The sequence below is a fragment of the Cervus elaphus genome, chromosome 18 (assembly GCF_910594005.1).
Source record: "Cervus elaphus chromosome 18, mCerEla1.1, whole genome shotgun sequence".
Taxonomy (NCBI): domain Eukaryota; kingdom Metazoa; phylum Chordata; class Mammalia; order Artiodactyla; family Cervidae; genus Cervus; species Cervus elaphus.
In genome coordinates, this window is record NC_057832.1 from 70,746,207 (window position 1) to 70,768,238 (window position 22,032).

The 22,032-nt window shown below is 44.2% G+C and overlaps 1 protein-coding gene across 3 annotated transcripts in view; it reads right to left on the reverse strand.

Moving 5' to 3' along the window:
- BMPER (BMP binding endothelial regulator) overlaps window positions 1-20,269 on the reverse strand; it is a 265,707-nt gene extending 245,438 nt beyond the window's left edge. For 2 of the 3 annotated variants that reach the window (XM_043872378.1, XM_043872377.1), the window contains exons 1-2: window positions 20,002-20,146; window positions 18,862-18,947 (exon numbers count right to left, since the gene is read on the reverse strand). In XM_043872378.1, the coding sequence (XP_043728313.1) occupies window positions 18,862-18,947; window positions 20,002-20,134 (219 nt within the window). In that variant the 5' untranslated portion in view covers window positions 20,135-20,146. Of the gene's footprint in view, window positions 1-18,861; window positions 18,948-20,001 lie in introns of all 3 variants that reach the window. The other variant, XM_043872379.1, reaches the window with a different exon arrangement.
- Window positions 20,270-22,032: the final 1,763 nt, after the last annotated feature.

The window sequence follows — 22,032 nt, forward strand, 5'->3', positions numbered from 1 at the left end:
AGGTATACTCTGGAGGGGACCAGCACTGGCCCAGGCCCTGGGGTACAGCGTGACTGGGAGAATCCGCATCCTCCAGAGCCGACATTCTAGTAGGGAGACCTTCAGGAAACAAAGATGTACAAGATATAAGGAACACTGATGAGGTTCCTTATGATGGATATGATATGAGGAACACTGTGGAGAAAACGAAGCAGGACAAAGGAACAGAATGACAGGGTGTGTACTTCAGCGGTGAGGGGTCAGAAAAAAGGCCCTCAAATAAGAAAGCATTTCTCCAGAGGCCAGAATGAAGAATGAGAATGTGTAACTATATTGGATAGGACTTCCCGAGGGGCTCAGTGCTAAAGAATCACCTGCCAATGCAGGAGATGGGGTTGGATCCCTCGGTCAGGAAGATCCCCTGGAGAAGGAAATGGCAACTCACTCCAGTATTCTCGCTGGAGAAGCCCATGGACAGGGGAACCTGGAGGGCTACAGTCCATGGGGTTACAAAAGAGTCAGACACGACTTAATGACTGGAAAACAACAACAACAAATATATTGGATAAGTGCGTTCCAGGGACAGGAAAGAGCAGACTCCCTTGTTAAGAGGGAGCTGGAGATCATGCAAGAGTAGCAGACTGAAAGAGGAGGATGCTTTGGGAGGTGGAGTCAGAGACAACATCAGAAGCCAGATCCTGCAGGGCCTTGTAGTTCGACTTCAGACTGCAGTCCAAGTCAGATGAGAAACTAGTGGGGGAATTTTTGTAAATAAGTGAAATAATTGGATGTATACGTTTCAATAGCCACTGCCTGATAATGTATTGTCCAGAGGCAAAAGTGATCATGAAGATAGGAATTATCAGATACATTATCAAGGTTTTGCCATCAAGATATGCTAGTAGATCAAACATATGATATAAGAGAAAAAGGAATCCAAGACATCATGGTTGATGCCCTGAAAAGATGGAGCAGTGCAACTGATACTGCCGGCTGGAAGAAATGGGATTTGAAAGAGAGGTGGAAAATGAAATCTCTGCTTGGGCCAACTTAAGTCTAAGATGCTTCCTAGCATCTACGTGGAGATGCCAAGTAGACATTTGAATTTACAAGCCTGCCCTTGAGGCGTCAGGGCTTTCCCAGTGGCTCAGGGGCAAAAGAATCCACCTGCAATGCAGGAGTCAAAGGAGATGCAGGTTCAATCCCCGGGTCAGGAATACCCTCTGGAGGAGGGCATGGCAACCCACTCCAGTATTCTTGCCTGGAGAATCCCATGGACAGAAGAGCCTGGCGGGCTACAGTCCACAGGGTCGCAAAGTGTTGGACATGATTGAAGCAACTTAGCATGCACGCATGCCTTTAAGGGTAAGGGAGCTGGGAACACAAATGTGGGAACTTTCAGCATATAGATGTTTTTAAGCCATGAATTTATATAAAAATCATCTAGGGAAGGAGTATAAACAGAGAGAATGTTTTTATCAAATTCTGCAGCCCTCCAATACATAAAGTTCAAAAAGATAAGGAAGACCCAGGATAAAAAGGTCTAAGAAAGAGTAGCCAAATAAACATAATTCTTATAAACCCATAGAGAACTCTGTAAGTGTGAGTCTTTATACACACATATGCATGTGCACGCACACACACCCCGCAGGCACTAACGCACATGACCGTGTAAGATCACTGGTTCAGACTATTATATTAACCCAGTGACCACCAGAGGTCACCTTCTCTCAGCACCTGCCACTATGTCAGATACCTACCAACCAAGATGCCTCAGCACAGCTGTCTGTGGCCATTTAAGGCTCACGAGAGAGCTAGAGCTTGGCTACTGCTGGCCACTCCCTACCCTAATGCTAATAACCACCACGCCTGCAAAGCTACCTCTCTGAGGGAACAGACCTTAGCTCAGGAAAATGCTGATTGCCTAGAAGATCTAAGAACGCCTAGGAAAAGGTCTAGAACCTGTGTCCTAAGGGAGCTTGGACCCAACAGAGACCAGTGGCCAAACGCTAGGCAAGTGTAAAAGATGAGTTTGGGAGTAAGAGAACATTAAACCCCTAGGACTTAAAAAGAAAAGGAAAAGGAAAACCCCCCATTTTAGGTTTTCCTTCTCAGTTGAACTAAGATCTAAAGTCAAATCCCTGGAAAGAACAGAGCCCATAGTCAGACCCTGCTTTCAAATTCTGATCCTAACAAGCATGGCTCAAAGCTGGGAGCGTGAGTGATCTCATCTATGGCAGGACAACTAGGACTCAGGGATCTAGGGAAGTGGCTTGCGCTCACAGGCAGGCACTGGCCAAGAAGCAGGGAAGCCAAGAGCCCACAACCACCTTGGAGCTCATTCTGAAAGTGAGCAAGAAGCAGCGAGCAGCCGGCGGAGAAGCCGGAGCTGAGGATATGTTGCAACTTTGAGATTTGTACTCCTCTCTGTCCTTTCAACATCATATTTCTTCCCACATACTTGAAGGCTGTGAAAGTTCCCCTGGGCATTCTCTCCACCAGGATAAATGATATCAGCACACCATCATTAGTGAATAATATTTACTAAACCCCCACCTGGGTGTTTGACTCTGCTCTAGCTAGTGCTTCAGTTATTCCCAGGCATCTTTTTCTCAACCACTTCGTCATTATCACAAACGGCCCTCCTTGGCCTCCACTGACTCTTCCAACTCAGCTGATGTCAGAGAGCTCCCCACTGGACAGTCCATCCCTCAACTGTCTGGCCCACGTGGGGTTTGTAGGAAGCACCACCACCCCACTGTAATTGTTTGTGTATTTCATTATCGGGCTGGAACCAAGAATTAAAAACTGAAACTGAGAAAAACAAGACACAAAACTTGGAGAGCGGTGACATCATGGAAACGCCAGGCTAATAACAGTGAAAGAAAATAACATGGTAAAAAAAATAATAAAGATGGAAATGATAAGGGTGGAACCCTGGAACAATGGAAGGCCGGACTAATTTAAAAATTTTTTTAAAAAAGGGGTTCTCATTAAAAGTATGGAAAATGGCAACACGACCAGACTTATGTGAAGGTAACATGAATCAGAACCCTGTCAGCTTGACTTTTTACTCTCCCTGATCAGGGAGAGGAAAGTGTGGGCAGAAATCGGGTGCCATCAACAGAGCGGAAAGAACAAACATTTCCCAGAATGGGTCTGTTCCGGATGAGGACAGGACCTACTGGGCGGAAGCTGCCATCAGAAGGAAATAGCTCCCGTTACAGAGGTTTGGGAATGGAAGGGGTGGGGGTGGGGAGCACCTCTAAATCCTGCTTCACCTGGCGCTCAGCTCTTACAGCTTGCCGCTGGCTCCTCCAGATGCTGCTGGATCCCAGCAAGTCTGTCATAAAACCCTGGCTGTTTTGTCAAATTGCTACATCTAGTTGACTCAGGCTGGAGAAGCAACAAACAAACGTCATATCAGCTTCACCCTGCAGCTGCTGCCCATCACAGAAAGACCACAGGAAACAGAGTGTATTCCTGTGGGAATCCATCTCATGAGAAGGCTGGCAGCAACCCAGAGGGTCAGCCTGTCCCACCCAAAGGCGCCAGTCAAGGCTCTACCTCACGGGACTACAAGGACTGTTAAAAACATAACCCCCAGGGAAGTTCTTTTCTGGGTCTCTCTCACTCGCCCCCTTGGCGTGCTTTCTCAACCGTGTGGTCAGGAAGCACTCTGAGAGACATCATCTCAGTGGAGTCTACCCAGGACGGGTCTCGATTCCCATACTTGAATTGTAGCCCTGACTCTCACTGATTAGCGGTGTGAGCTCTGTCTTGTTTCACTTTTCTGAGACTTCATTGTCTCAACTGTGAAACAGGTTTCTTGAGAAAGCCTTCTCTCCTTCACAGGGTGGCTTTGAGGAAGATGAAGGTCAGGCTATCCCCAATTTAAGAAGCTGGTATTGATTCGTAAAATAGTTACTGAGACTTACAGAATGCAAGGTGCCATGCAAAATGTTTTCAGTGATGGTGAGAAGAATCAGACATTGTTTCTGCCCTGAAGAAGCCTAAAGTCCAGTAAGGAGACAGCCATGTGAATAATTAATGAAACTACAGGGTAGGCAGGAATAAGGATTATAATATGAGAAATCAACATGAGGCTTCAAAGAACAAGTGACTAGTTCTGATCAAGTGACTAGAGGAAGTTTGAGAGAGGAGATGATACAAAGAGAAAAAAGTAGCACTTCAGTAAAGATGGCTGATGTACAAGAGAACTGCGAAGGTCCACAAAAATAATGTTATGTAAAGGACTTGACCTATAGGTAAGTTTGGTACCAATAACAATCTCAAATGTACCAGACCACTAGAGGACATGTTGCTTCACTGGGAAATTGACCTATATTCATGGTTATATTCACATTTCCTTCTCTTTCTCCTAACCTCAGATGGGAAGTTTTTCAAATACTGGCTTCTGCAGGGAGTCACTGGATGAGGTTATTAAAAATGGAGATTCTTAAAAAAACAAAAAAGATGGTGATGTTGATAGTAATAGCAATAGAAAAAAAAATGGATTCTTTGATCTCTGTCAGATCTATTGAGTCAGAATCTCTGGAATAGAACCTTAGAATCTGCATTTTTAACAAGCTCCCTGGGGGGTTCTCATGTACATTAAAACTGAGAGTGGCCTCTGCTGGGGCGCAGGTGGGAGAATTCTTACCACTGACCTGTTAATGGCCTACAATTGTGTGAGAGAAGACAAGTCATCAGACTGAAGTGGGTGGGCAAGGAGGGAGGAGAGGCTGCCAGAGATGAGAATGCAACTGTGAGTTCTTAGTCACCAGTGCTCAAAGCTATGCTTTAAGGGTCTCTCCCAACATATATACAACCTCTGGTTCAATCACATTTTCACACTTTTATTTGAGACTCTCTCATGAGAAAAAGTCATTTGCAAACTAAATGCATGACCCAAAATTTACGTCAAATACCTACATATACAATACATATATACATGTGCATATACACATATGCCATCCAGCACAAAGGATAATAATTCGTTCTGATTAATCAGATACTCCAACCAAGAGTTAATATCTATGGCCTGCATGAGTTCTTCAATTTTCAAAGAACTCGAAAGCAATAAAAGAGATCTAACTTCAAAACTATCTGGAACATAATTTAATCTCTTTTGTTCATGCAGGAAAAAAGTTTTTTTTTTCCAATCTCACAGTGCCTCAGGCCATTATTAACATAAATGCTCAGTACATATGTGCTGCGTTTAATAACCATCAATCATTTTCCTACTTCGGTCCTGCAATTCGGTTCCCACGTTTCCTGCAGGTCACCCTGAGCCCTCTGGTTGGTACCAAGGTGAATGCTGTTTCCTCCCTTCCCCTGCCCCACCACCATCAGAGGCATCCCGAGGATGTGCAGGAGAACCCATTAATTCAGAGCTGGGGGCTCAGAGATGAAGAGGGGTTATGTTTTACCATATCAGCACATTTTATTTTTAGTTTGTGAACCCAGTGTCCGTTCACCCTGAATTTAAAGGTCCCCTCATTAAGATATACCACAATAACCTGCCAGGATTAAGTATCTCCAGTGAAAAATTCTCGAGGTCCTCAAAGTACATATTAGGTTGAACTGTAAGAAATTGTTGTTTTGATAGGTCAACACCAAATATCCAAAATCTGGAAGCTGTTTCTATAACTTGGCCAAGTGGTGTGTAAAGTACTTTGATCAAATGTCTCTTTGCCTTTGCCCAGGGTACAGCTTTTACGAAACACACAAAAAAAATCACATATTTTAATAAATCCCAACTAGTTCCCTACACGCACACAGGCAGCCACAAGAGAAAGGAGGTCACTGCTATCTGGTACGTGCTTATCCTAGAGGGAAAGAAGAAGCCAGTTCCTCCAGCAGAAACCACTTCGGAACTACTTAAAGACACAGACCCCAAAAGCAGGCTCCTGCCTCCTTCCGTGCCATCCAGCTATTCCCCAGACTCTGACTGAGTCACCTCTTAAGGGAGAGGAATTTCCGTCTGAGTGCTCACCTACTGTGCTAATGAGACTGCAAGTTGAGCTCTAGTGGGTACCAGAGTGCTGGAACCCGTTTCACACGTGCTTGAAAACAGGAAATCGCCTCATCTCAATTCTCATAGGCCCGCTTCCCTCAAGGAGCATAAACCCAGGAACACGGCATAGCAGCTCTCAAGTGGGAGAATATCTGATTAGTCTTCCCATTCAGGAAAACAGCATCCCCCTGAGACTAGAAACACCAGGATGTGAACGTCCTGATGCTACTGCTTTCCTTCTATGAATCCACAACTCAGGAGAGAGCCAGCAGGCTGTGAGAGCCTCTAGAATTCACGAATTTCTGAGAGGCACAGGGGCAGTACGTGCATGCTAAGTCACTTCAGTCGTGTCTGACTCTTTGCAGCCCTGTGGACTGGAGCCCACGAGGCTCCTTTGTCCATGGGATTCTCCAGGCAAGAATACTGCAGTGGGTTGCCATGCCCTCCTCTAGGGGATCTTCCCAAACCAGGGATCAAACCCAGGTCTCTTACGTCTCCTGCATTGGCTGGCAGGTTTGTTTTTTACTACTTAAGCCTCTGGGAAGCCCACAGGCAGTGAAGCAGCACAGCAAGGCTCTCCTGGAGGCAGAAGTGGCAAGTCCCGCAAGACACTGACCAGATGCAGCCCTGCTCTCTGAACCCAGAGGAAGCAGTTGTCATAACTTGCCTCAAACAGGTCTGTTTAATTAGAAAATAAAATGGAAAAGGAATCCCCCAATATTTTGTAGTAAGAAGTTCTAGGAATAAATACAGAAAAGAATGCAAATGTCATTGCTTTGCTCACCAAAAGGAAAGCAGTAAGGAGGGAAAGGAACCTTATTACTAATGCTATAGTCTGCAGATCTGCCTCCAAGAGGAACCTGCGAGGACAGGTTCCAAAAAAAATTTTTTTATAGAGAGAGAAGAAAAAAAAATTAAGACAAAGATGCTAAAAATGCCTCTCAGTGAGACCCAAATAAATGTAAAAACAGTTTCAGGCCTCCTAATTTTCCTGCCTCCTTTCAGAGCACCAGCTCCACCTTTCCTGGAAATAGTCTTCTGAGGTCACCCACAGCTGCAGAGGCCAGCAGCGCAACCAGAGAGCCCACTGCACGGCATCTCAAAATAAGATGCTCAGCCTACGCCTGCAGCCTTTGCGGCCATGAAAAAACCATCTGGCTAAAACCTATTTACTTGACCAAGAGTACAAGAATTATTTTGGAAACACGTGCTTTTATAAGTGAAAATGTGAGGAGAGTTATCTCCGTGATTTTTACTGTCACTGTCATTCTCTTTGAAGTGTCCCTGGGGTATCATCACTTATGTTGCTGGTCCTCTCCCACAGCCGTTTTATGGTTATTCCATCAAAGCAGGGCATTCAGGGCACATGCTCTGGTCAGGGAAGATGCCACTTGTCAGGCCCTCTCACTTTCTCTGGTTGAGTTACCTGCGTGAAACCTTCAAATTGCCGCTCAGGGTATAGACCTTTGAACTTCTCATTTGCCAGATCTGGGTTAGTCCCACCCATTACCTAACATTAAAAAAAAACAAAACAGAAAACTCATTACACTGCACGACGTGTACATACAATAAGGCCTTTGTCCTTAAAAGAAAAACATAATTTTCAACAGAGTCGGCTCCCAGAAGCCAAGGGAGCTAACATCCAAAACCTAATATAAACACTGAGGCTTGTGTCCAGGTTTCAGAGTTAGACTCAGTGAAAGGGGGAGGAAATGATGGGAATGGCAGCCAAGGGGGTCCGAGGCATTTTTCATTGTGATTTTTGAAAACAGAACTGAGATAATCCTGGATCCTCCCCTCTCAGGCACCTCCTGTATTGTTGCCTACAAGGCAGCAGGGTATTTCTATAAGAGAGAATGTTCCTTTTGTCACAAATAAAAGCAGGAATTAATGTCTATATGATTTTAGTTCTCAAATGGGAGTACATTCCTTTCAAAGGAACAAAAAAAGTGTTTTTGCAATGATTATTTAGGATGTCTTTTATAGATGGGGTTGACCTTCTGTGACAAACTCACTGGGAGAATCCTGTTTTGGAACTTCGAGTTCCATTCTGGGGGGTAGCGATCCCAAGTGTTAACAACCCAAATTATAAACAGGAAACTCCAGCCTGACTCCCACTCAAGTCCCAAGGTTACAGACCTCTCACTGAAGCTATGGGGCTTCCAGAGATGAGGGGACAAGGTTCTTACACTTGAAGACCTCATCTCCTAAGATAAATCTGCCCAAGTTAACCGCATACATTGCTACACAGAACATGCTCTCAAAAAGAAGAGGCAGATTCTTAGAAGAGTTGACGAGACAGCTGATCAAAAACACAGAAAAGCTCAGTGAATGTGGAGGGTCTACAAATCCAAATCCAGTCACATCAGTTAATGTGGGATCACCGGCTACACCGCAAGCATTCAGAGTGACTAGGGCTGGGCAGACAGCAGGGCTCTGTACATTTTAAAAGGGGGAGAACTGCCTAGTGGTGCAGTAGTTAGGAATCTGTGCTTTCACTACCAAAGGCATGGGTTCAAACCCTGGTTGGGGAACTAAAATCCCACAAGCCATGCCTATCAGCCAAAAATAAAAATTTAAGCATACAAAATTATTAAATTTTTAAAAAATATAAACAAATTAACTTAATTTAATAAAAGGGAGAGGATTCTGAAGCATAGTCTCAGTGGCTCCACTCAGTAATTAGTTTTACATTTCTGCCTCCCACCTTCCACTTCCTCATTCAATGGCAGTGCTGCAAAGGACAGGTCGGCCTCACTGTGAAAGCAATGTTTGGAGACGAACACTAAACAGGTAGACTTCTGAAAATGAGAAACAGAGAAGCAGCCATCTTGCTAAGCCCCAAATACTTCCCAGGTTTTCTATCTTTTATGGAAAAGACAGCAGTCACCTCTACTAAAGTTCTATCATCTGCCCTGATAGAAGTTCAGAGTAAACACATCATAGGAACTGGACATACACTGAAATAAAAGCAGTAGTCCAGTTACTCATTTCTTAGAAGATTTAGAAGTCTTGTAGTCATCTATTTAAGCACTTCTTAGAAGTCTGAGATAGGCAGTAATTGCATAGCAGTTAGATGGTGGCATGTGTGCATGTGTACTAAGTCACTTCAGTCACGTCTGGTTCTTTGCAAACACATAGACTGTAGTAAGCCAGGCTCCTCTGTCTATGGGAATTCTCCAGGCAAGAATACTGGAGTGGGTTGCTGTGCCCTCCTCCAGGGGATCTTTCCCACCCAGGGATTGAACCTATCCATGTCTCTTAACGGCTATCATTCCTGAAGTGCTTACCACGTTCCAGACCCTGTTTTAAGAATCTTGACTTAAGAAATGTTTTGATTCACAATTCTGACAAAAGCCCTATGATGATGTCAAGATACAGAAATATTAGGCAACTCACGCAAAGCTGTACAGCTATTAAAGGAGATATAGGAGTCAGTACACTATCATTGCTAAAAAATATACTCACTAAAGTATGCACTAAAAACCGGTTTATAGTATACACTTCACTGTCTTCTATTCAAGTTCTGGCCCTTAATAATAATAGTTCCACTTACACTGTTTACAGAGGTCTTTCACAAACACTTGTGTATTTAACCCATACACATCGCCTCAGTCAATGGCTACAGCCCACAGATGGGGTCTCCACTACGATTCCTCTTTAGAAATGAAGCCAAAGGGCAGACATACCATTATGACTTGCCCAGTACCCACAACTAAGGCTCAGGGGGACCGAGGTGGCTGCCCAGTTATACAGAGCTACAAGGTGGTCCTGGGGAGACTTGAACCCATAATTTAAGACACCAAGGCTGCCATTCCACAGGTCTCCTTCAGTGATGAAACAGACATCAAAAATTTAGTGAAAAAAGAAAATATTTTTCCTGAAGATCTAACTAAAGGATTAAATTATATCATAATATTTTTAAAGCACCATTAACAGTTTCATAGAGCAAACTTGAAAGTTTATAATGGTAAGATTTTATGTTAGCCAAGTTCTTTGATATTGTTGCTCTGATTCATAATAAGAAATGCCTCCATGTAGCTTTGTCCATTTTGCATGTAACTACACAAACATTCCAAAGACACTTCCAAAGTCTATTATTTTTATTCATGAAATTAGTTTTGTTTGGGGACCTTTGAAAATGTCATGTGGTATTTATTCACTTTTGCTGAGACCTTTACATTCAGAAAATGTGTTATTTTTGCACTATATTTTCAAAATCCCTAGAGCAATCTTAGTATTCTCTCAAATTGGGTTCCGCCAAATTCTATGTATGATCAATCCTATTCCATGGGAAAACGACCAACAGGTCCTAGGGGCCTGTCTAACTCTGCAAGATCTAATACCACTGATCTTCCTCTTCTTCAAACATCTTCTGCACTTTGCTGGTTCTCCTTCTGTAACTATACCTCAGTCTCTGTTGTTGGCTTCTCCCTTCCTAACCTTCTATTAAATATAGCCCTTCTTCTATTTACTATTATAGGCTAATTTCTTGAAATCTCAATTTAGACCCCCTCAAAGGCAAATAATTTATCCCCACAAGTTCTGAAATTTATTTCAGTGCAAACAGTTAACACATTGGCTTCTAGTCTTGATGTCTCTATTACTATCAAGATCCACATTTTGAAGAGCCTACTAGGTTTTCCTAATTGGAAGGTCTTCAAGCCCACTTCAGTTCTAAACTTATTATCCCCCATCCATGTCCATGACCTCTTCTCTTCCTACACTGTACATAACATTGGCTAGAATTCTCAAAGTTCCCTTCAATCCACCCCATCTCTCACCTTTGCCATTTATTTTATTGCCAAGTTCTATCAACAGCTTCCCAGGTGTAACTAGTGGTAAAGAACCCACCTGCCAATGCAGGAGACATAAGAGAATGCGGGTTTAATCCCTGGGTCGGGAAGATCCCCCTGGAGAAGGGAATGGCAATCCACTCCAGTATTCTTGCCTGGAGAATCCCATAGACAGAGGAGCCTTGTGGGCTACAGTCCATGGAGTCAGAGAGAGTCAGACACGACTGAAGTGACTTAGCACATTAATTTGGGCTCTGAAACGCCTCTGCAAGTCTGGGTGCCCCAGCACAGGGGTACACTTGCTTTAAGGTGGGTCGTACAATTTTGATTGTTGTAAAAAAATGTGTGCTACCACTGAGAATACATACCACCATAATAGTATCTGTCAAACTGAATAATTTGCCAAATGAGTCAAGCAACAGTGCAGAGCAAGGTATCACTGTGGGTAAGAGGAGAGAGATGGCCCCCAAATGGAATTTTGAGAGTGAGGTCTGGAAGTAAACCATTCTACTCAAATAGCAGGACCGAGAGCTGCTCCAGAAACACCAGGTGATGGGCAAAATGACTGCTACTAGACACACTAGCACATCATACCACTGTAATGACCACTGCATTTTAACTACTGTGTTTTTTCTGGTGCCTGTTGTCCAATCTCTGGCCTTTCCACACTCTAAACAGCTCTCACAAAGATTTCTAGAGGAATTTATACAAAGCACATCTTACTGTGTCACATGGGTGAGCCAAAATATTAAATGGCTCCCACAACTCCACAAGTGGAACTGAGCTCCTTATTATTGCACTCAATGACCTCCCCTTAATGCTTCTCACCAAGCCTTCTAACTCTAGCTTCCATAAAGCTTTGGGTACACAGGGCATACTGGACTCCTCAATCTTCACAATTCCTAAGCACACACTCTTCTGTGCCTTTGCTCCAATCATGCTTTGCCCAGACTATCTTCTCTCTGCCCATCAAGGTCCCAGATAATCCAATCAGAATTCATCTACAGCTCCCTTGGTACTTGGGTTTGAATCTAGCAGAATGTTTTTCTGGCATTCCTGTAAAACTTATCCATGCATGTGTTTTTCTCTTCCATTCCACTGTGGGCAAGAATCTGTACTATTGGTCTGCCTCCCCAAGGTGACCAGCACAATGCTTCAAACACAGAAAAGGCAAAAAAGGAAGGGGAGAATGAAGTGTGAAGAGAAGGAAGAAAGAATAATATTATTGAATTTATAACCTGTTATCCCTAGTGCTTTGAGTGATGTTTTATATAACTAGAACTGGGAATCAGGAGGTCTTAAAATATACACCCAGCTCATTTTGCTGATCTTAACTAAGTTCAACAAGCACACTTGACCTCCTGGTGCCATGAAAGGTGATGTTACTAGTATTCTTTTATAGCATAAAGGATTTAACAGACTATCAGTTGGACCCAAGTGCCATAGAAGAGGGTGCAAGAAACTGATATCTTTTGTTTATTCAGTGAATTTGTATTAATTGGTTTATTTTCCATCACTTTGTGTTGCCTGACTTTTCCTATGATGTCCTGTTCTCCTGCCCTCAGTATATCTGAATCCTCATCTGGGGAAGGGCTCTCTTTCCCCAGCCTGCTTTCCCACACTTAAAACACAGTCTACTGGTGGTGCACATTATGAGGACTGGTACCTTGATATGAAAAGAAAGCATGTTTAAAATGAGATGAGAATGGGGCAGGGGAGCATACAAGTAAGTAGGCAGCAAAAACCTACTCAGGTCTGGAACGGGGTTGAGAGACTTGCACAAGGCGGTCCAGGAAAATCACCATGATGCCAGACCACTAGGCAGTTTTTCCAGAATTACAGCGCTCCTGAGTCCCAACCCTATCCCTCTGCCAATAAAAGTACAAGTGAAGGTGACCCCACAGGCATAGAGATGTAAATACTCTGCAGAAAAACGAGGCCCCTCTTCCATGGAAAGTTTTTTTAGTGTTTAATGGAGAGCAAGGGGAAAACTTACAGCAGGGCTCACAGACCACTGGACCAATAAGAAAGCAGCTCAGATCAACCTAGTCCAAGTCTGGAGGGACAGGAAACCCCACAAAATGTTACTGACCTAGCCCTGTCCATTTATAACGATGGGTGGGCTTGGCATCATTATCCCTAGGTCTCTTCTCCATCAGCTTCCCTTCCCTCCCGTTTCTTTCCTTCTTTTTTAATGAGTCCATAGGGTTTCTTTTCTTTTTTTTTTTTTAAAGAATATTTATTTATTTGGCTGCACTGGGTCTTAGTTGCAGCATGTGAGATCTTCGATCTTCCTTGGAGCACGTGAACTCTTAGTTGCAGCATAGGGGATCTAATTCCCCGACCAGGGATAGAACCTGGGCTCCCTACATTCAGAGCACAGAGTCTTAGTCATTGGACCACCAGTGAAGTCCCCCCTTTTCTCTCTTTTCTGATGCCTCTAATTCTATGTGAGGAAATAAGAATTTAAACATGAACATCATCATCAACAATAACAATAATGAATTGTTCTGACTATATGCCAAGCTTTGGACCAAGTCTTAAATGTTCTATCTCATTTAGTTCTCACAGCAAGTCTATGAGCTTGTTAATGACAGTCATTCCACTCTACAGATAAGGAAATGGAGGCTTAGAAAGGTGAAAAAACTTTCCTGAGTTCACCAGCAGTAAGAGACTGACTGAGTCAGGCTCCCCGGGTGTCTCAGTGGTAAAGAATTCACCTGCCAATGCAGGAGACAAGGGTTCAATCCCTGGGTTGGGAAGATCTCCAGGAGAAAGGAACGGCAACCATCTCCTGTATTCTCGTCTGGGAAATCCCATGGACAGAAAAGCCTGATGGGATACAGTCCATGGGGTCGCAAAAGAGCTGGACATCACTTAGCAATTAAACAACAACAGAGCCAGTATTGGAACCCAGGCCTATCTGATGCCAGGGCTAAAGCACTTTGCCAAAATGATATGATACGAGCCAATGGCTGCCTGCACTGCATCTTCCTCTGAAGGGCCCTCCAAGTCCAGACTTGGTTTGTGTTATAAGACAAAATCACTCTAACTACTCCCTAGCGTGAGCCTATGTCAGCTTTGCAGAGGTTGAGATAACTCTCTGAAGCCCTTGGAGGGATCTGTAGACATTTGGAAATAGTAAACAACCTGCAAAAGCAAGTTGGTTTAGCAGAGAAAACACTGTTTTCACATCACAGGTCTGTTTCTTAGTAACTATATAACTTCAGGGCATTTGCTCCACTTCTATGAGCCCCAAGAAAGAGCTAATGATAATAATCGTCTATAAGCTGGTATTGGCGAATTTGTCAGTATGATGTTGTAAATGAGTTCAGTTCAGTCGCTCAGTCGTGTCAGACTCTTTGTGACCCCATGGACTGCAGCACACCAGGCTTCCCTGTCCATCACCAACTCCCAGTGCCTACTCAAACTCATGTCCATTGAGTTGGTGATGCCATCCAACCATCTCATCCTCTGTTGTCCCCTTCTCCTCCAGTCTTCAATCTTTCCCAGCATCAGGGTCTTTCCAGATGAGTCAGTTTTTCACATCAGGTGGCCAAAGTATTGCAGTTCCAGCTTCAGCATCAGTCCTTCCAATGAATATTCAGGACTGATTTCCTTTAGGATGGACTCGTTGGATCTCCTTGCAGTCCAAGGGACTCTCAAGAGTCTTCTCTAACTAAATTAGTTACCCTTTCCTAAAACTCTATTGAATACCTTATTCTATGGGAAGGCAATTGGTCACACCACCTTCTAAACAGAGTATAAATAAAAATAAATAAATACATAAACACATAAATAAACCCTGATCATTGCCTTAGTGAGCATCTAATATCCAGTTTAAAAATGATACAAAACAATTTTCAAAAAATTGTAGCAACCTCTTTATATGTGCATGTATGAAGCATAGCTTTCTGAACACATCAAGACTACTTTATATTTCCCCTGCCTCCCTCCTTCCTTCACCCTCCTCATTCTCCCTCTCTCCACCTCTCTTTCTCTTTCACTCTCTCTCTCTCTCTCTCTCACACACACACACACACATATATACACGAATTGAATCCTGATGCACCACTGTCTCCCTCATCCTCAAACACGTGCCTTACACTTGTTCAGTTAATAGATAACTATTCTCTAGCCAGTTAATTTGAACAATAAAAAACATGAGGCTTTTATAGAGATAAAGTACCCAAGAGAATCAAAGATGCTGGTAGCTGCTTGTTTAGTGACAGAGGATTCTGTGATTAAAAGCAGAAGACAGCAGACAAAGGCCCCTCTGTTTGCACCCCTTGTTGGCTCCAAGCGAGGTGGAGCCCCACTTCTTGTAACACCAAATTTCACGTTGTTTTTTATGAGCAGAGGGTCCATTTCTAAATTGCACCTCTGGATTTAAAAGAGGAAATTTAAACCTCAGAATAATGTTTTTTGCTGAACAAAACATATGCCAAACTAAGCTCGGACTGACTTCTGTTTTCTGAGTCCCAGCCTCCCAAGTTTTCTCGGGTTTCCAGTACTGGGCCGAACTCACTGGCTTTTGCCATTTCCTCCTATGTTATGGTTAGGTGGAAAGGGGGTGAGAAGCAGGGGTACCACATCCTCAGGTTCACTGGATGGGTTTGGGGATGCCCAAAAGATCCAGAGGGCCACTTTCGATTCATTAGTTGAGATGGGCTGGCTCCTATCAGCTGTACTTCACGTAAGGCACCAATATGTTTTTCTAGGCATTACAGGAAAAAAATTCTAGCAAGAAAGAGGAAAACACCACACAAAACAGCAATAAGTCTGGCCTTCCTTCCCTAGACCCACAAAAGACCGTTTTGTAAGATGAGGAAAAGCTGTGCTTCGCTTTCTAACTGAACAATGACGCGCTTGCATCTTTAATCCAAACTGTCTACCCGCTTCCCTAGATTTCGGGACAATAGTCCAACTTCTCACCTTCCGCCTTGAACAGTTGAACCCACACACTTTAAAATAATATCCATCAGCAGCTGACAAACTGGTTATTCTTGGACCACAACTGATGCTGGCAAGAGGAGGTCCAGGCAGACAAGGATAAATGAGAATAAAATTATTCAGTTCTGCTCGCCGTGGCCACTGCATCAGCTGTCATCCTCAAAATTCCCACAGAAATGAGTTCATTCCACCTTTGAAACATTTCGGAGCTTAAAAGTTTAAATCAGGCCAAGTTGATTCTGTGGGATTTTTCTAGCTTTTACACTGTAATTATATGCAGGATTTTGTGCCACCTATTTCCTCTCAACTGTAACATTTTACATCTTTTTTAAGCGTACGTTGAGGTTAGTTTTTTTTTAGTACGTGTTATGAAATAAGATATGAGCTTATACTCAGCTTTAGGTAGCTTTCTGCCAAAAGGCTGGACCAACACAAACTAAATATGACTATTTTCTTTATCCAAAGTACAGTTTTGACTATTACATACCCTCTTAACATACATACATAAAACTAACTCACAACGAAAGCTCCCTGCAGGTCAACTGAAATCATAATGAGATTTTCCTTTCATATAATGTGATTAACAAATGTTAGCTAACCGAACTCCTAAAAGACTCAAAAGAAAAAAGCAGAATAACTCAAGCAATGCCAAAAAATCAAATAACTCAACAATCTTTCTATTTGTTTCCTTGCTTTTTCACATCTTTAACTTAGAAAATAGCCTGTTTCACTTGACTATAGGCATGTGCTCCAGAGGCAGGTGAGAGTGAGTTCCAGCTCCCCTATTTACTAAAATATGACCTTTACAAGCTACTAAATCCTCTAGCCTCAGTTTCCTCATCTGTAAAATGGGGGGAGGGGGTAAAAATCTTCAAAAGATTTTTGTGAAGATTAAATGAAATGATGCAGTCTTCAATAAGTGCCAGCAAATAAAGTATTTCATAAGTGTTAGTTGTTATTTCTGACACTACCTGTTTGCTAAATAAGTCTACCTTCCAGCCTAAATATAAAGTTGTCACCTAGCCTCATGGTAGGCTAGGTGCTTCGAAATTCATATACTGCAGTGGGTCCCTTGGAAACTTACAAATAAAGAAACAGTTGTCCATCTAGCCTTACTCAACTTTATCAAGTACTACAAATGCTTGGGAAACAATAATAACTATGACAACTTGGGCCCCATAATCCTAAATCTCTGCAAAAGTCATGGCAACATATCACTGAACCTTTCAGCTAAGGGGAACTTTGAGGCATCCTCTGAAAAGCAAGCGAGTCAGAATGCGAGTCTCGACTTTCTGTGTTTGGAAAGGATTTCTGATTGCTCTCATGAAGGCAGATACCTCCAAATGTTACTCAAAGACATAAATGAACCTACCACCCTTCTGAACGTAATCAATATAAGTATCACTCCAGAATTCCAACCGACGCATCTTTTTTCTTCAGATTCACTCTGCCTTCAAAACAGCAAGGTCTTATTAGCAGTAAGCTGTACTTTTGGGGAAAGGCACTATTTCCACCAGGGCAAGAATACCAAAAAAGGGAAATCCTATATGGAGAATTTTCATACTATTTGGGAAAAGTTTGCAAAACCCAAAATCTGTGTTTAAACATTATAAACGTTATTGCTGAGGAGAAAAACAATATTTTCGCACGTGGAATTCCAAATTCATTTAAATATTACCCCATTTTCTGAGATCTTAGGAGATTAAGATAAAATAATTCACTAACACTATGCAGATAGGAGAAATAAAGAAATCGTCTCCTTTCCACCCGCACCACACACACACACACACACACACACACACACAGAGGCAGACACACTACATTTGTAAATATACAACTGAACCAAAATTTAATGCAAAGCTCCTTTTCAACAGGTCCTTTGGTGAAAAATCATTCATTAACAAGGCAGCTCATAAACACAAACCTAATTGTCCCTCTCTCAGCTCTCTTTTGTTAAAGCAGCAACACTTATCATCTCTGGAAATGGAATGCATTTTTACCTCTATTTCTGCTGATTTCCTTAGTCTTCAGAACCTGATAATCATTTGATACAGACATTCACCTTCACCCATTTATCATTTCACAACATTGACCTCATCTCTTGTCATGAAAAACTTCGGGTAGTTTAAACCCAGATGGCTTGGCTTTCCCCTAAACAGAGAAAATTCCCTTCTCTGGTTGCATACAGCATGTTGATCTGATAACAAGCAGTCATCTATCATTTGGGGGCTTTGCATTTGACTTTGACTGCCTTAATGTATTTCCAACAGGGTTTTGTGATATGTAGTTTTTAATCAAGGTTTGCCAAAAGTGATTGTATGTATACATGATTGTATTTACAAGCATGTAAAACACTTTTAAACAAAACTGTTCTTTGTGAGTTGCTATTTCAGCTCAGAAATTCTTATTCATATAATTTAATCTCCCCCATGTGTTTATTTATTAGATCTTATCATTAACTATAAAGCTAAAATAAGCTGAAACAAATCATTTTTTTAGTCCACCAGCCAGTGCTAGTGTTAACTAAGCAGCTGACAGCCAAGTGTCATCCTCTACTAAGGACAAAATGTCCTTTCTGACTTGTGGCTTCCAAATCAGATATATAAAGATTGTTTTTGAGAGCTTAGGATATAAGGGGCAAAGAAACTCAAGATTACATCTTGTCCCCATGTTTGTGCTTTGTGACTCTAACCTCTCTTTCCCCTTGTCATATACCTTATCCCAGACCTTTATACCTAAATGTTATCATTTTCACACTGAGTTCAAACAATAGAATCAGAGCAGAAAGTTTGGTGGCACCTATGATTTGGTGGCAATAGCCATTCCCAGGAGCAGAAGTACAAGTGGTAATTACCACTGAGGTGATGCTATACCAAGTCCATCTTAAGTTTACTTCTGCAACCTGATGTCAAAGATAAACATCTCCAGTCTGATGAAATAGAAACTGCCAAAGTCCATAAAACTTGGAAATTCAACGGAATTCAATTCATCAGCCATCTGAAGTTTTGTAATGACCAAAAGCAATTTTTAAGATCTGGTCATAAAATTACAGCTAAAGGATTCACCTTGTCAGAGGGAGCAATTGATTTCCCATTACCTGATCTCCATACTCACCATGCAGACACACATTATACAAGGGTTATCCGTGATAAATGGAATCTGGAGTACTTCACCTTCATTTTCACATTTTGCAACAGAACCTGAAGGGAAAAAAAGTTATTTAAATTTAGCTGCATGGCCTTGTTACAAAAATAGAATTTTTATACTAATACTTTTTGAAAAAACTATATCCAAATTTCAAAAATCCCTAATGAGTTTTAAATAATCAAATTCACCCAAAAAAGTCCTCCTGAAAAAAACCTACTTTAAATAATTTTATTAGAACAGGTTTTTTTAAAAGCCTGTGCTATATAGATGTATTTTCTGCTCTCGGATGGTTGGTTTAAGCACAATTCCAAGTATTTCATTGGATCTTTAATAATACCTCTCCTTTATAAAACCATTTCAACTAAACAAACACTCCCATAAGCAAAAAATTCAAACTGGCCTTTAAGGCAGATTTTAAATTTGAACAGAATTCAGGACTGTGTCAATGAACAGGCCTTTATATGAATCTGCCTCATATTGTGTTGAATTGAAATTACTTTTCGAAATACAATCTTCTTTCCTCTTTTCTTAGAAATAGACTCAATATTTTCTTTTCTGCACCAGGTGTCAGTAAAGTATGTCCTTCAGAATAGCAGCTGAGGTCTTCACCTGCCTCAAAGCATATAATTATTATATCCTGCTATTATTACCCTTTTAAAATATGATAGTTTCTTTAAATTCAAGATCTGGAGGGTGAGTGCCTTAAAGATCACTACCAGTAAAGAAGCTATATTGGAACCCTATAGAGAGAGACAGGCCTATGGGTGGAAAACGATGCAGTTTCTTTTTTTCTTTTTTCTTTAATTGCATACGGGAGAAGAGATCAAACTAAAGGTCGAAGAAAACTAAAGATAATAAAGGAACTTTTCAAATTCAAATAGAAGAATTTCCGTTATCACTACAGTATTAATGTCAACAGCCTGCCCGCTCTCCACTCGCTGCTTTCCCACCCCTTAAGCCCGAAGGGCTTCCTTCATCCCCATGCGCCAGCGAGGAGCAGGCTCCAAGGTGCTCGTTCCCCACCCTCCCCGGGGCCGGTCAGCGCCTTCTCTCCCAGGTACCAAGCCAGGGTCTGGGAGGGTCGGTCCCTCCCGACCCCTCCCCTACCTGTCAAGAAGGAGGAAGCCAGAGACATGGGGACCCCCGAGCAATTGAGCAGCAGCAAGACGCAGCAGGTAATCCCGGGCGAGCGCCGGCAGGGACGCTCAGCCAGAGCCCTGACGCCGGAGAACCAGAGCATCGTCACCTGGAGGGAATCCCGGGCGACTGCAGGTCCCGCGCCGCCGCCTGTGCTCCGCTACCGCCGCTCGCAGTCCAAAAGGGCTCTCAGCCGGCGAGTCGGGAGACAGTCCGCGAAGGAGGGAGGCGGGCGCCCGGGAGCCTGGGGCGGGGGAAAGGTTGGGGGGGGGGGTGGGGGTTGACGGGGGGAGAGGCGGGAGAGCGAGGCGAGGGGTGGGGGGCGCCCAGGGAGGAGGGGTCCTGCGGCCAGGCTCCTCCAATGCAGCTTTTTTTTTTTTTTTTTTTTTAAGGAGTTGCTCGCAGCGGTTTAGTCGTCGGCTCCTCCACGCCAGAGAGGGGGCCAGGAGCGGGGGGTATCGGAACTGCGGGAGATAGGCAGAGAGGCGTGGCTGCGCTGCCCGCTGCGCACCGCTGCTCCGCCGCCGCCGCCCCCGGGGCTGCAGCGACTGCCCCGGGGCGCGCCGCTGCTGCAGCTGCCGCGTCCTCCACTTCTGCACTCCCACCTCCTACCCGCCCCGCCGGCTGTCCACTCGGTCCGCTCGCACGCTCGCTCCGGCGCCGGAAACCCGGGCGCACCAAGCGCCTGGGGGAACCCGCTGGGGGCGCCCGGACGCAAGAGGGATAGTAGAAGCCTCGCGCTGGGCGCTTGTCTCCGCCGGGGGTCCAGCCAGCTCCCCCAGACCCTCGAGGGAGGCCGCTTGCCCCGGGGCACGGATCGGAGCGGGGCAGGCGTGTCTCCACCACCCGGAGCGCGCAGCGCCTCCTCCCTTTCCCGGGGGGCGGGTGGGGAGGGATCCCTCCCCTTACGGGGGATGCAGCGCCAACCCTGCTCCTTCTCCGGTGCTCCGACCCTAGGAGGGAGGAGAATATGGGACGCAGGGCGCCCCACCACCGCGGCTCGTTCCCTGATGCCCCAGCTTTGGGAAGGAGTGATAAACCCAGCGTCTGGGGCGGGGTTGGGGTGCGGGCAACTTTTCACTCTGCTTTGCCTTCCTCTGGTTGGGGCACGACGGCCGACAGGCCCTGAGCGCACAGCGGGGCGAGATCACCGCCCAGTGCGTCTGTGTCTGTGCGTCGTGCGGCTAGGGAAGACAGAATTTGAAACGACACGCAAGGTCGATTAATACACGCACAGAGGCGAACTCTTTTAGCCCTTAAAAAAGAGGAACAGTGGTTCCATGACTCCTCCCACCCAACCTCGGGCGAACCGGGGCTGGGAGGTGCTGTTTGACTAATCATTCATTCACCCGAGAAAGAGGGAGGGGCCCGCGCGGCAGCTAACCTCTGGCAGGGACCGCCGCGGCGTTCTCGGGAGCTTGGAGTTGTCGCTTCAGCAGCCCTGGGTGTCACAAGAGCCCGACCCTACCTACCGCTCAGGGGTGACCGGGCCAGATCGCGGCCTCTCTCTCGAGCCGTGGCCCACTCTGCCCAAAGGAGGATATGCAATGGAGGAGAGAATTTTTGTAACCAAATGGGAATTAGGGGACGCTTGGCAAGTATTGGGACCTGATGATCAGCTGTTTTCCGAGCTCACGTGGGTCCCCGGCTCCCTCTCCCTATAAGAATGGAAATGGGGGCCCCTCACGCGGGTCCTCCTGGTGGGTCGGCCTGGGCGGATCCGAAAGGCAATCACGGACTAGCCAAGCACGTTTCTCAGCAGGACGCATCTAACAGTTTCTGGGCAACGTGGGGGTTGTCTGTAGTCACAGAAACTATACCTTTACAAATATATTCGTCTGTTTGCCGACACATTTTGTACAGTTTCCTCCCCCCTTTGGAGTGGGGGGAATGGGGCTATTTATTTGTTTTTATTTTTTCGAGTCGTTGGAGCCTTCCCTTAAGGCAGCAGTGCCCACATCCAGGCACGCCAGGGAGCCTATAAGGAGCGTTGCTCTGACA